General features: G+C 45.6%; 1 protein-coding gene across 1 annotated transcript in view; it reads right to left on the bottom strand.

The window, feature by feature from the left end:
- Positions 1–12,835, bottom strand: part of LOXHD1 (lipoxygenase homology PLAT domains 1) — a 32,690-nt gene extending 19,855 nt beyond the window's left edge. Inside the window, exons 1-2 of the mRNA XM_050987231.1 lie at positions 12,555–12,835; positions 3,665–3,842 (exon numbers count right to left, since the gene is read on the bottom strand). Coding sequence (XP_050843188.1) covers positions 3,665–3,842; positions 12,555–12,728 — 352 coding nt within the window. The 5' untranslated portion in view covers positions 12,729–12,835. The remainder of the gene's footprint in view (positions 1–3,664; positions 3,843–12,554) is intronic.
- Between the last annotated feature and the right edge of the window lie 2,983 nt (positions 12,836–15,818).

Here is a 15,818-nt window from a genome sequence, read left to right on the forward strand (position 1 = left end):
ATGAAGGTCTCATGCTGTGACATTTCCCTCACAAGCAATTAGCAGGAGATGGGAAAGTAAAAAACAGAAATGTTAAATCAATGTACATTTCACTTATTTGGGTCACTGATATTTTCTGTTGTTGTTCTTGCTGCCAGTTCCAGGAAACTGCCAGGCACATTTAGGAACTGTAAAAAACCTGAGAAATGAAAAGATGAAGGTACTGTCGTTGCACCAGCCCTAACTGGTGATGAGTGCAATACCTCACGGATTGATTCTGGGATCTGCAGAACTGAGCTGGACCTCATCAACACCCTAAATGATGGCAGAGTGTTTCCTCAGCAGGTTTCCAGCCAAGGGTAGATTTGTGTGAGTGACTGACATGCTGAAGGCCAGAATTATAGCCGAGATGGACCTTGAGAAACTTGAGGACTGGGAAAGAAGAAATCCCATGGAATGCAGCAAGGAGAAATGCAAAGTCTTCTGTGTGGGTTGGAATAAACCTTGCACACGCTGGGAAGCTGAAGATGTCCCAAAGTTTGCAGCAGTATCTTTTATATTCTGATTGGATCCGAGTGAGCAGGAGGTTTCCAGAGCTCAGTGCAATTCAAAGCAGCAGTTTGAATTCCTGGGTTGTGTCAAGACACTGAGAAGAGCTTGGAGGGTAGACACTAAGAGAAACAAGGGCTGGGACACAGCACTGTGAGGAGAAGCCCTGAGGGCAGCTGGGGCAGGTGCACAAGAGTCCCATGTGCAGGGACAGGGGTCATGATGACAGGGCCATCTACTGTGTCACATCATTCCCCAAAAAAAGTAAAGCCACAACTTGCTGGGCAGGCTCAGGCTGGGAATGAGGAAAAAACCAAGTTTATTAGGAATATGGTGCAGTTCTGGGTGCAGATGCCTGAGGAGGTGGTGGTGTCATCACTGTCCCTGGAGTTGTCCAGTGTTTGACTGGGCACTCTTGGCTGGCAGCACTCCTTTGAGCAGGAAAATGGGTGAAATAACCTCTAGAAGACCCTTTAAGCAGAAATCTCTATGATTATATGATTCCTTATGATTATATGAGCAGATGCTTCATTTTTAAACAAACTCTGGGCTTGAGTCACAGCCTTCTGAGGCCAAAGAATGTCTTTCTTTTTACATAAAAGAGACCTATATAAGGCACTATGAGCTGACACCAACTGTACTAAATTATGTAATTTGTAGGTTGGAACTGAGTTGACAACATCCTAATTAATCTTATAACAGCAGAGATAAGAACCTTCTGTTTCATTAATGCTTGGAAAATGAGAAAGAAGTATTTATTCACTCTCCATCTTTATTGCATTAATATGTATATGATGCCTGCACAGAGAAAGTAAAAATTAACCAGCCAAAGGACATTTTTGTGCCTCAGAAAGAGCCATCAGGTGGTCTGCCTCTATTGCATCTGTGGCTATGGGTCCTGCCTTGAAGAAAATCAGATTGTGCTTTACATCTGAGATCAAGACCTTGGTTTTAACCAAAGATTACCCATCTGACTTGAGAGGTGTATGCCCTAACAACATCCTCTTATTTGTGTGCAGTCTCTGAGAGTCATCAAGACCTTGGTTTTAACCAAAGATTACCCATCTGACTTGGGAGGTGTATGCCCTAACAACCTCCTCTTATCTGTGTGCAGCCTCTGAGAGTCATCTGAGGGGCTGCTGGTGGTGGAAAAAGGGTGATTTGAGCTTTTTGGGAGCAGAGCTGTTCCCTGCTGCAAACTCTGTAGGTTAAATTCTCACCGGAGCAGAGTGACTTTGTGAAAGACAAATTGTAACTTAAAGGTTTCCTTTGGGAAAATGTAAAACGATGCTGTTGTTAAACACGTGTGTGTAGTGGAGAGGAAATAGCTTATGCTTTCTAGTTTGCTGTAGAATCTTTGTGGGATTAATTTTCCCTAACTTTAGCCATCTAACCTAATTTAATCATGAAATCTGCATCTGAATCTGATGAAGAGAAACAAAAGAGGCAGAGACCCTCAGGAGAGTTATCCAGACCCCTGATGAAGATTCCTCTCCCATACTGACCCAAGACAGTCTAGACTGGGAGGAACTAAAACCAGAAATATAATTTTTCAGAGAGTGGCAAATAGGTGAGATTATTTTGCCTGCTTTTTTTTTTTTTTTTTTTTTCTTTTGGTGACTCTTATGAGCTGGAAAGTTGAAAGCCACTGTGAAGAAATACTTTATACCTAGAAATAAACACATTTGATTCCAGCCCCTGTGCAGTATTGCTGCTCCTCAATAATGTCAGTGTGGCAGGAGATGATACAACATGTTTGAGCATCACCTAGGATAAAATGTCTTTCTTCCTGAATTGGTCCAACCAGCAGTGATTGTGGAATACATAATGATCAAAAGGGGGAGATGGTTCATGATTTACACCTGCTTTAGATAAGCTGGATGAAGTTCAGCATTGTGTCAGTGAGCTGTGTGATCTAATCACAAACAGACTCTGAAACCTCTCTGTACTCTGCTCTTCCCTACTGGTTGTCGCTGTTCATAATGAAATAAAGTGTTTCTTCATTAATACCTGTCATCCTTCATTCAGTGGGAAGGGCAGATCTGTCTGCTGCTGCTGTCATTTTCTGTTCTCCCCTCACTTCTATTTCCATCACCTTTGTGAGTTAGGGCTGGTTTTCACAAAAAAGGTCACAGAAAGATCTACCATTACACTAGATGGATGGCCAGATACATAAACAAATCTTCTCTCTCTCTCGTTTTCTGTATTTCACTATATGTTTTTCAGACAAGCAACTGGCAGAGAAGATACATAAGAAGGGGTGAGGTGGCACAAAGATGCTCTGCCAGAGAAATTTTGATATTCTTGGATCAAACCTCAGAAGCTGCATAAATTGCTGCTGATAAAACCAGGAGGAAGGGGAAAAAAAAAGAAGCAACAAAGGGATAAAGAAAAGATATTTAGAGGTCAGCAGTTGGTTATGTGCACTGGTGTGACAGAATCTCACTTGAGGAAGACACCTTTGAAACAGGGTGTCTTCAAGACAATGCCTGGCTTGCTCCATCTTGGCACTATTCACTTCATATGTGGCAGCAGATTTCATCCAGCAGCCTGACAGAATTTCCCATGAAAAGAGGCAGTGATCCCAGGAAATTACATTGAAACCCCATTTCTTGGCTCTTGAAGCTCTTTCTGTATACTCTGTTCCACCTCTTCTATCTGGTGTGCATTTAGGAATGTTTTTTTGCACAGCCTGAGATAAATGGTCTCAAAACACTTTGAAAAGGTGGGTGAATTATTGCTGCCTGCTTTAGGTGAGTCAGGCAGTGCTGACTTGAAAACCTGATGCACACCAGCTCTGACCCTACATGGATGGACCTGACCAAAAAAGAAAAATGTGGCTGCTGACCTCTGCAGCTTGGTCTGGTAATAGTTTCTGTTAGGGTGTCTTCAGAGGAATCAAAGAGCAGTCAGACCTGGGCCTTGTGTCTAAATATGTTATTCCCAGAGCTCAGATGAGAATGAGTCTCTTAGAGACTGCCACGGTGAACAGCCAGCCAAAATGATTGTGTTCCAGCTAAACTATGTTTTTTTCAAATGTAATTTCAAATGAAGCAGATGGAGTTTTTTTTTTTTTTCATTGCTTAAAAACAAACTTCATACTAGAAAATTAATAAAATATTCAGCAAGGACCAACCTCCAATGTCACTGGTTTTAACCTGAAGAGTGTATGTGGTGTCCTCCATCATCTGCTCGTCGTTTATGACAGCTGGCATCTCACACACCAGGCTTCCCGTGGCATTTTTCAGCTTGGACAGCCAATCCCCATAGGTAAATGTGGCCACTTCTTGGTTAGTAAGGTTCTTCAGGGTGATCTGTGAAGAGCCAAAGTGGGGGCAAAAAACTTACCATTTGAATGAGGGCAAATGTTAAACTTATAAAGTGCATGATGTGGTGGGACATGGGGAGAGCTTGGCCATGGCTCCAAAGCCCCCACTGAACTCTTCTGGGATAAATGGAGTTCTCTCCTGTGGACAACATTTGCTGTGGTGGTTTGTCCTGAGAAATGGTCTTCCCAGTGTTACAATGCTTGTTCAACCTTGTGGCAAAGCAAAGGGAGAAATTTCGTCCTCTGACCTAAGTTTTGGACAAAGCCCATCCCTAAGAGGGTCAGACCTCTCCCGTGAGCCAGCATGGAATTCACTCCAAAGAAGGAACAGAGTTATTAAAAACTGCACTACCTCTCCTCGAAGCACTCAGCATCTTTCTTCTGCCTGTCTCCTCTGCGTGAGCAAGCAGAATTCATTGTGGAGAGACGCAAGCCCAAACAAGTTAAAACAAGGCACAAGATAAAATTAGGCCAGCAAAAACTTAATATTTCACACACTTCTCCCTCTGGGAAAAGGTGACAGAACAAACAGTATGCAACGGATATTAGTCACACTATCTAACGTGTCGTGGAAGCAGCTCAGATGCTGTGGTGATAAGAACAGAATGGGAATGAATTCAGAGCAGCTCAACAAGTTATTCCAACAAATGCCTAATAAAATACCCACCTTTATGTCTCTTGTTGTGTGTGGGCTCAGTGGAGCATCAGTCAAGTGGGAAAAAAACATTACACCTACCTAGAGCAAAAACCTAGCAGTAGGTTCCGGCTGAACTAGGGGAGCTGAAGGGAAGGCAGGAGACCATGGTGTAAATTGCCATTTGTGTCACCATCTAGCAGCAACAGAAGCTGTACCTGTGTGTAGCAGAGCATCAGAAAACACTGCCTCTTCAAGGGCCTTGGAAACGTGAGCCCAGAAGCGTGGCATAGTATTAGGGAGTGAACCAGGAGTGGTGGGAAATGTCACATTAAAAAGGATGCCTTGTAGCGTCTCTCCCGCAGCCGCGGGGCTGTGCTGGAGCCGGCTGGGTGCCCCCGGCCCGGCCGAAGATGCCACACCAAGTGCCACTCCTGGAGTCCCTCCGGAACCCTGGGCAGTGGTTACCGTCTGCGGCGCGGGTGGCGCAGGAGGGAGCTTCAGCTACCAGGTACCAAAGCAAAGGAAGGAGGAGGGACGCCTGTATGAGTACCAAGGATCTTTTAATCTTCTTCCCTGGTGGGTTCAGGGACAGCCGACAAAAACAGGGTCCCGTCGGGCGGCTACGGGAGTGGGTGTGATGGGCGGAGACACAAAGCTTACCAATAGCAAGGACCCAGGGAGGAGCGTGGGTTACAGCTAAGCCACTGAGGATCCCACAGGGGAGGGGAAAAACCCCAGGGGCAAATCATACATCAAATTAAGGAATGACTGACCCAGAGAATTCTCGAGATAAGGGGGGTGGTCACCATGACAGGCAGGGCAGGGGGGGCAGCTCCAATAGGGACAAACCATTGTGAGGGAAGTACATGGGGGGAACCGAGGACCGAACCATTATTGAGTTACAAAAGGAATAACCGATTCTAAAAACACACAATGCCACAATGCCTGGAGGGGATAGCTCCACCCCTGTGAAAATCTTCAAGGGTGTAGATTCCCCAGGCACTCTTGAGTCCTCATCCCAGGGTGCACCACTCTCATGGGGAAGATTTTATTCTTTGTATCTGACCGGGGTTTTCCTCAGCGCCACTCATGTCCATTGCCTCGTGACTTTTTGCTGTCCACTTCTGAGAAGAGTGTGGATCAATGGTTTCTGAAACCTCCTTTCAGGCAGCAGAAGACTGTGACTAGATTCCCCCCCAGCCTTTTCTTGTCATGGCTTAAAACCCGCATTTTCCTCAGCCGTTCTTAGTGTGCCACGTGCTTCTTGTAGCCCCGTGACCACCTCAGTGCCCTTCCACTGTGTCTCATACATCGGCCTAAGGAAAAAAACCTCAGTAAAACTTATCTTGAGATAAAATGTGCTCAAATTCTGTCTTCAAACTTCAGGTGTCCCAGTCCATGGCCTTCTGTTGACCCCAACCAAGCCTTGCTGGAGTCTTCAGCAATTCAAAAGAAGAATAGTGCTCCAGGTTATAAAAAAGTTGTTTTAAAGAGGGCAGTAGCTACACTGAAGATGGTCAGTAAGCTATGCTGTTTGTGCATTGAATGGTTCTGGGGGTAGGGCACTAATCTGGGGTTTTCAATCTGCCTGATGCTATAGAGGGATCTGTAACACAGCACCTTCAACCCCCTGTCCCAGGGGGACAGGACATTTTTGACTGTAGAAGATGTCCCACTTTTCTGAAAAGATGCTTATTCACAGCCGGTGACACAATTTCTTTGTGGTCTAAAGAACTGTTCTGTGAGTCAAGAGATATTGAATCAGACCCTTGCTTTGAACCAAGCAGAAATCAGGTCTCCCCCAGCCCAGCTGGTGGCCTTTCTGCTGGGGCACAGAAGTGTCCTCTCTCAAGGATGTGTGAATGATGCCTGCATCCTCTCAGGAGTCCAACCCAGAAAGTTTTCTTTGCAAAATTGAACTGTGAGTAATGTCAGGTTGACCAAAAATCTGTTTTCCCTATTTATGAAAATCTATGGTCTATTTTCCCCCCACCCCAGGGCACAAACTCCATGCTGGCAGAGGTTCAGCCAGCAGTACCCCTACCCTGATTGGGAATGTCAGTGACACTGTTATGGCAAACTGTCCTGAGCAAAGCTTGCAGGGAATTGTCAGGGAAGCAGTGGGGAAAGAAGCAGATTAGAGTTGTCAGCTGGAGAGACTCACGGACACAGAGGTCAGGCCTCTCACAAATATCCAGCCCATGCTGAGCTCTCCAGATGCTGTCTGAGGAAAAAAAAAAAGTCTGGCTACTAAAGCTGCTGGAGCAAAATGCCAGCTATTTCCATCCTCAGCCCCTCACCCAGGATGTGTGATTGCATCTGTGTGCATCTTACTGTGAGCACAGAAACAGAGATCTGCCCTGGTATCCTGTTCTGGGCTGGTGCTACAGGAGGAGCAGACAGGGGAAAGAAATTCATTTAATGAGTGGTTTTTGCCCAAGGAATGTCAGCCCAGAAATCCAACTCTGCCTTGGGCTTGTCCCCCAGCGTGGGCAGCAGGGCAGGGGGGATTCTGCCCCTGTGCCCCTGGGCTCAGGTGAGACCCCACCTGCAGAGCTGCCCCAGCCCTGGCTCCAACAGCACAAGGACCTGGAGCTGCTGGAGCCAGTGCAGGGGAGGGGACGGAGATGCTGCCAGGGCTGGAGCCCCTCTGCTCTGGAGCCTGCCTGGCCCAGCTGGGGCTGTTCCCCTGCACAAGAGAAGGCTCCAGGGACACCTCAGAGCCCCTGCCAGGGCCTCCAGGGGCTCCAGGAGAGCTGCACAGGGACTGGGCACAAGGCATGGAGGGACAGCAGCCAGGGAATGGCTTCCCAGGGCCAGAGGGCAGGGACAGATGGGATCTTGGGAATGAGGAATTCCCAGGGTGCCCAGAGCAACTGTGGCTGCCCCTGGATCCCTGGGAGTGCCCAAGGCCAGGCTGGATGGGACTTGGAGCAGCCTGGGACAGCGGATGGTGTCCCTGCCCATGGCAGGGGGTGGAAACTTTAAATGTAGTTTTCAAACCAAACTTTTAAAGACAAACTTTAAATGTAGTTTTCAAACCAAACTGTGATTCTGTGGTCACAGCAAGGGACACAGAAACAGCAGCAGCAGCGGCACACTGACCTCTGGGTCACAATGTGGGTACATTGCCTCTCACTTCCCCAGCATGGAGCCCCTAAATGCTGCTCATCCAGCTCAAGCACATCATGTGGTCAGTGGTGGGACCTGGGTATTCCCAGGGAAGCCCCAGATCCCACCTGAACTGGGGGCAGGTAAGGAGTTCTTGAGGCATTGCCCCCTCTCTCAGGTCTGCCTGTCTCATGACTACAGAGGGGCCCTGAAAGTTTGTTGGAAGGGATGAAAACTGAATGTAGTCTTTTTCAGTGACTAAAACAGCAGAAAATAAATTCCATCTCCTGCAAGGAGATGTTTGAGGGTGCTCCACACACAGAGAATGATGCAGGATTTTGGTTTCAATCATGAGGGTCCACAAGTCATCTCAGTGAGCTGAGCTGACACTATATTTAATTTCTGTCTGTTCCTCTCAGTAAAACTAGCTCCTGCTTGGCAATGAGAGCACTACATTGCCCTGCACCCAAGCTGTTTTTTAGGATACCTAGAACTTGCTGTGGGCTTCCAGTGTGCTTTTCAGCTCAAACTTCCTTGCTAATTATGCAAGGAGCTTAACTGGGCTGTAGAACACCAACAAGCCACAAAAAGAAAGTGGCAGAAGCGTGCATGAAGAACACATTGATAATTTGCTTTGTAGCTGAGCAAATACAGTAGTTGACAGGAACATTAAACCAACAATTTGAAATTAATTTCACACTGTCTCCGGCAATAGAAAGGTTTGACATGTCCGATTATTTGATTTACCCCTACCCAGCCTTTTTCCAGATGTCATCTAAAACATGCTCCACAGAGTCTCCCACTCTGCTGACACCAAAATACTCAGCTCTGGAATTCACCTTTAAAGGCTCAAACACAGGATTTCATGCTTCTGTTGCATGTCATTATTCTTCACTTAAACCTCGGAACTTCTGACTGTAAAACAAAAAGACTTCTCTCTTTTGCAAAGAATAAAAGTCAGCTTCAGCTATATAATTCTCAATTCTCAATAATAACTCTCAAATTCTCCTAATCTCCTTTATACAAAGGAGAAAGGACTGAATAAAGACTGAGTCCCACATGCAGGATTATTTGTGACGTTTGAATGCAATGCAATTAGTGCTTCATTAAGGCAGCTTCTTATCTGTCTGGCTTTGACAGCACAAAGTAACATTAAAATTCTGAGGGAAGCAACTCTGCAGAATTCAACAGTGTCATAATTCCTGCTATTTCACTGCTTTCATCCTTACTTGTTTCTTGCTTTTCAACTTCAAAGCTAAGACATTGGGCAGCAGGTGAAATCATCACAGGGACTGAGAAAGCAGCTATCCCAGGAAGAGTTTTCCAAAGTATGCATTTAGATAAGTTTCCTAATTAGAGTGAAAATTTTTTAATGCTGAGGGTGGGCTGGCCCTGGCCCAGAGTGCCCAAAGCAGCTGTGGCTGCCCCTGGATCCCTTGAATATCCAAGGGCAGGCTGGATTGGTATTGGAGCATCCTGGGACAGTGGAAAGTGTCCCTGTCCGTGGCAGGGGATGGAGTGAGATGAGCTTTAATGTACCCTCCAACCCAAACCATTCTGTGATTCTATGATTTTGTTCCCTGGTTTCTCAGAAACACAGAGCAGTGCCATGGCAGCTTGGTGTGGAAGAACATGAGATTCAGCATTAGATCAGTGGAAAAAAATCCCCACTCTGTGTCCCTCCAGCAGTGGTGTGATTAGAAAGCATTGCTCAGCTTTGGAGAACATTCACAATGCCTGTTTGGGCATAGTAATGATCAATAATGTTCATTTTGTTGCAAAACATAACTAATCAAATTTTGTTCCCTGCAGAGGTTTAGGTACTAGCATTTAAAACATATTGCTACTTGTGGTAGCAAGTTTGAATTTTCAGCTCCAGGTTCATTACTTTGCTGAGATTCTGAATGAAATTTTAGTGTATTTTATATAGACAGAAAAAAAAATATGACTACTTGCCTGCTTGTAAATTGAATCTTTTGGCTGTGTACAGAATCATTGATAATTCATGCATTTTAATTGGTATTTATGCATTTCTGTATCTGCTGAACTAAAAGCAGTATAAATTATGGCTAGCAACAGTTTACCAAAAGACCAAAGAGAATTAAAAAGATCATTTATTGTTAGTTTAATAGAACAAGAAAACTGAGAATATCGTGTAGATAAATGGAGCAACAAATGGTTAATTACGGGGTTGATGGCTTAATCTAGCTTCTCATTTCACTGTGCTAGTTAGCACTAACTGTGAACCATCTGTCTGAGAGTTTAGCACTACCCCCACAAGTATTTCATTATGCAGTCTTAATATGCACTTTTGACAGAAATGGAAATGGGCTCTGATCAGTTTTCATGTCACACCAGGCTACGTAAGTTTTTAAGGCTGGAATACAAATCAGAGAACAAAAATCCTTCCTCCCCTCTTCCAGAATGCTTCTGCAAGCCACCCTAGGCCTGGGAATGCAAATGCTGTTTACCTTTGCAGGGAAGGTGGGAAAGAAAACCCATAAATGCAGTTATCTACGTAACACTGGAGTTTAAAAATCCTCCTTTATATGTTTACTAAAAAAAATAGGAACTACAGGCATCATTTCCATTAGCTTCTAAAAACACAGAATTATAAAAGATGGTTTGGGTTGGAAGCAACCTTAAGGAACTTCCAGTTCAACTCCCTGCCACAGGCAGGACAACTTCCACTGTCGCAGGATGCTCCAAGCCCTGTCCAGCCTGGCCTTGGACACTTCCAGGGATCAAGGAGCAGCCACAGCTGCTCTGGGCATCCTGGGCCAGGGCCTCAATCCCTCACAGCCAAGAGTTTCTTTCTAATGTCTAATTTAAATCTCTCTTCTTTTAGTGTGAAACCTTGCCCCTCGTTCTGTCACTATCTGCCCATGTGAAAAGCTGCTCTTCTTTGTCTTTACAAGCCCTCTTTTAAGTCTGTCTCAAGAGCTGTTCTTGTTGCATGGTCCACCCGTGGCTTCTGTAGAGCTGGAAAGTGGCTACAGGTCTGCTGGATAGGTCCAAAAGAGAGTCTTCTGTGCACAATTCCCTGGGAAATCTTTGCTTTTGGTAGGACAGTCCAGCAGGCTGAGGGTTGGGAATGCCTGGAAAGACAAGGCAACAGGAAAGTGGGGAGGCACACCTAAGGATGCAGCCATCCCTTGCCTTTGTGCTGCTGCTGATTCACGACTGCAAAACCTGGAATGTCTCTGGATGAATAAGCTTTATTTGATTTCATTTTATACGAATAAGATTTATAAAACTCAGGGGAAAGCATGTGAGAAATTACAAAGGGAGTTTGACCAAGACATCTGAATCAAATCAGACAACAGATTGAGTTATTCCTTAGGCACAGAGAGAAAAACTCTGCATCTGTGGCATCAGTTCTAAAAATATATGCTGGAGGTCTAATCCTTTGAGGAGCTGCAGAAGCATCATCATAAAATCATGGAAGGTTAAGGGTTGGAAAGGACTTTAAAACTCATCCAGCCCCACCTTCTGCCATGGGCAGGGACACCTTCCACTATCCTAGGGTGTTCCAAGCTCTGTTCAACCTGGCCTCAAATAATTCTAGGGATAGGGCAGCCACAATCTCCCTGGGCAACCTGTGCCAATATTTTGCCACCCTCACAGTAAATAATTTATTTCTAATGTCCAGCTTGAATTCCTTCTCTTTCAGTTCCCCTCCTTCCCCAGCTGCTGGGAAAAATTTAGAAGTGGGAATGTTAAAGTAAAAATGGCACTGCAGCACAGAAATTCTTCTGAAAATGTAGAGATGTCCATCACTTCACTGAAAACTGGTGGCTATGTAGGGTCAGTGTTTAGAAACACATCACCTCTCTGAAAAAGACTGCAGTAAATTCGTCAAGAAAGGATAAAAGGATTAATTAAAAAATTAAATTAAAAAAAAAAATCATGCAGTGCTCCCTCTGACCATGGTTAAGCTACTAGGTCTTAAACTGTTCTTGTGAAAAGGTCAAGATACAGAAACCCAGCAGGATGTCAACTCCAGGAAAAGCATGGCAAAGGAAAATGGCAGAGATGTGTTTCTCCATTAATGACATCTGATGGTCTGCAATCAATGCATCATTCCCCCTCTGTCTCACAAATATTAGTATAGGCACCTACAACAGGCAAAGTACTTTTGACTGCCCACACAGAGGTGATCCTTACAAGGAGCTGATGGTTTGACAGTAAAGATAAAAGCAAGCACTGCACTTTTGTGCAAGGTAGGACATCAGGGGAAAGTACCATCAATTTGCGTGCTCCATTCAAAATGCAAGATAAAAATGACACCTCATTTGTATGGACAAGAAAGAAATAAATGTGTGTGCTAGAGGAGAAGGAAAGAGGAGAGATGGGATGATCCAGCAAAATGGATGGATTATTTGGAAATGTCCCACCCAGCCCAACGTGTCTCTGTCTGGCAGACAAAACCCACCCTCCCAAGGATTCAGATTCCCACATGGCAGAGATCTGGAGGGGCCGAGGGTACAATCCAGGGACCAGAAAATATTGCAGGGAGTCCTGGTGACAAACCAAGGCTCGTGCAGAGGAGAGTGAACAGAATCTGTGGTGAAACCATAGAATCATTTATGTTGGAAAAGATGCCCAATATGATCATGTCCAACCATTAACCCAGCACCACAGTGATCATTGTAAAACCATAGCCCACAAACGTGCCACAGATGTGCCACACCCACAACCCTTTTGAACACTTCCAGACATGATGATTCCACCACAAAAAAAGCTCTAAACCACAGTTTTTCCCTCTCTTCTTTCTTGACTCAATTTCTGCCGGGAAAAACCGGCAGAAAAACCGTGAGAAACCAAACAGAAAGAAAAAGTAGAAAATTAATGAAAACAAGTCCCTTGGTGCCTTTCTCCTCTGTGCCAGGGGCTGAGAGGCCCCAGGACAGGCAGGCTGTGAGAGACCCGTGATGCCAAGAGCATTACCCTTTCCATGAACCAGTGCGGGCGCGTCCCCTTCCCGTCCGTCCGGATCCTCATCTTCCTGAGGGGCGCGATGTCGGCAATCTCCATAATGAAACTGTCCTCCTGGCCCCGCTCAAACCTGCAGGGATTGGAAGACCAAGGAGGTTTTCCTGCTGCTTTACAGCCTCTCTGCATCTCTCTCTCCCGTGCCACAGCCCTGGCCGTGCCAACAGCCTCAAATCGAAAGTTTATGAGTGTTCTTTATTGGACTTGAGCTTTCCTGCACGGCAATCACCAGCTACTCTGCTGCTGGCAAGACACCGTGGTGCAGATTTGACAGGGATTCCTCCTTCCCTGGAAAACACAGCCCACCTGGAGCTGCTCCAGGCAGCCTGTAGCATACATTACTGTTCTGTTTGTAGCAGGAACAATAGTGGCTCACAGTCAGGCTTCTGAACATCGCCTCCCTCCTGGCAGCTGCCCACTTGCCTGTCCTTGGCCAGTTCCAGCTAGAAGGCAAAATAATTTTGCCTCATCCCCTTCCCCTGAGGCTCAGCACAAAACTTTGTGTTTTGTGGAGAGAGGCAGTTGCTGCAGCTCAGCTGAATGTGGCACTGGGATTGAAGACCGATGCCCAAGTTAAGTAAGCACAGGCAAATTGTGTTAGAATGGAGGCAAAGCCAGCCTGATGGAATTGGGGGATTTGGATTTGAAGACTGTCTCTGCCTCTGGTAAGAACCAGGGTGGGTTTGTGTAAGCTTGTGTGAAAGACCTTCCCCAGTGCGTGGCTGCTGTGTACAGGCACAGGGATGTGCAGGAGCTGCTCATCCGTAGCAATCAGCAGGAAGCAGGAGAAGGGAAAAAACAGCTAACATGTGCTTCCCAAAGAAGATTACATTGGCTAGGACTGCACCTTCCCTCCCTCCTGGCATCGCTGGTGGTGGGAGGAAAGCCTTGCTTCAGTGGAAGTGCTGCCTCAGGCTCAGTGTTGCTCTGTTCTAAACAAGTGGCTCCCACAAATACCTGGGGACCTGCTAGGGTCTTGGAATTGGAAATCTAATCCTTGCTAAGGAGAATGGTAGCCCAGTCCAGGAGGTCTACCAAGCACATGGTGACCACTCTGCTGTTGAGGTTTCTACTTCATGAAAACTTCTCCCTATGGGGGAATTTCCTGGGAGGTGCTGAGAGGTTTGGGAAGAGCCCAGCAAACTGTGGATACTGCCATAACAGAAACAATCCATAATGAGGGTATCTCATTCCTGGCAATGCACACAGCCTCCCATAGCTGTGCAGTGCCAGAATGCGGAGAAAAAACCCCATTTTCTTTACCAACCTCTGTTCAGATTACCCCCTGCAGGATGAATGTGATTATGCTCACACCATTATCTGAGCATGCATAGCTGCAGATGTTAGTAATAGGGGTTGGCTGGATCCTCTCAGTTTTCATCCAGGCATTGCTTCCTCTGCACTCCCAGAGGCATTTGGACAGGGCATTTTGGTCCCAGTCCATTTCTAGTTATTAAGGGTTATGTTTGCTCTTTGAAAAACTCCTTTTTCTTCTTATTTGTCTTTCTGTGGTACCAGATACTGAGGCAGCCTGTCTCACTGTGAGAAATAGAATGTACTTTTGTCCCTGGACTGGATTGATTTCCACATCTATTTAACAAAAAGGTGTGACCCTTCCAGTCTGAATTGTCCTGTTCAGTTCCTATGATCAGTTTTTATTACAATCACTATTACCTACAAAGCTTCATAGAAATCTCTCACTCTGAGGCTTTCCAGGCTGAGCCACTCTAAGCTAAAATGTCTGCTAGCAAAATAAAACATTCTTTATCTTCAGCAAATGCCTTGTTTGAAGTTTGTAACACTGATACTCATCTGCTTCTTCCAAGAGGGAAGTGATTGCCAAAGTGACAAACTGGGTGACCCAGAAACTCTTTGCTATCCCTAATTTATATGAAGATGAACATAAACCTGAAAAAAAAACAAAAAGAGAAGGGAAGAAATAGCCAGACAAGCTGACTGCTGCTATTCCCTTTTCAGGACTCTGAACCATTTATCTACAGGATTTCATTAAGCTTTCCTACCCATGCCTGCCCTTATAAATATTTCCATTGCCCAGGGGTCTTGGCAATAAGTGTAATGTAGCGAAAATTGCCTTAAATCTGTGGCAGGTTAGACAGACGGCTCTTGGTAATACACTGAGCTGCTGTGAGTGCATTGGCACTGGATGGCCCCAGTAAAGATGAAGTGCCTTTTACCATTTGGTAGCAGCAGCTCTCACACGTCCCTGCTCTGCTGGTGCAAGGACTGGAGAGATTTCCAGGTGGAAAAGAGCCAGGAAAGCCTGTGTTGTTAACAGCTGGATGAAGACTGGTGGCAGTGGTGCGGAAGCAAACAGGATGTGAATTTGGGGACATGAATGTCCTCTGCAGAGGGTGCTAATGAGATGACAAGAGCTCTGTACAGCTGGAGGTGTGATACAGAACACCTCCAGCTAGCAGAGATGTGCCAGCAGAGTAGCACATCATCCTGGGGATATTAACATAATAAGAGTTGTGCCTTACACTTCCTTTTCTTTACACAGCCCCAGTGATTTTTCAACACCTTTCACAGCTCCTCTTCTGTCAGATGATAACCCAAGCAACTAATAACACAGAGACTTTTCTATTCTCCTGTATTGCATTCTCATACTCTTATATCAGAGATTGTCCATCCCACCTGTGTAGACAAATGGACGACTCGTGTTTTTAGAGGCCACAAAGTTTAGTGGTATGCCTTGCCCCATATGCAGCAAATCTACAGCCATGCTCCTGAGGGACTGGAGATGTCTTGATCCCTTTTAGAGATTTTTGGTTGACACACCCAGATGTGAAATCTGCTTCATTTCTGACTCCAAACATCTGTGGTCCATTTTCCTGCCTACTAGGACTGAGTGTTAGGATTAAATGAGTGGAAGACAGGCCAATTTGGGCTTGCTCAGGGTCTTGTGAGAGGGGTGCCACTGAAGGCCACACTTGCTGGTAAGCCAGGGGCATTGCCCCACATGTTGGATGTTCCTCTGTGATGGGGAGCAGCAAGCCCCAAGAGCTGTGGTTTTCTGCATGACTCAGCTGTGTTTCTCACAGATATTTTAGTCAACAGCACCTCAGCTGTGTTTTTTTCACAACAGACAAAGCTCGTGCTTGTTACTAACTAGACACATGAAGATCTCAATCTTAGCTATGTTTGTCCAGACACCCACTCTGCTACAACAGCTTCAAGTGAAACATTCCCTGAGCAAAC

Source organism: Serinus canaria, chromosome Z (genome assembly GCF_022539315.1).
Source record: "Serinus canaria isolate serCan28SL12 chromosome Z, serCan2020, whole genome shotgun sequence".
NCBI classification, from domain to species: domain Eukaryota; kingdom Metazoa; phylum Chordata; class Aves; order Passeriformes; family Fringillidae; genus Serinus; species Serinus canaria.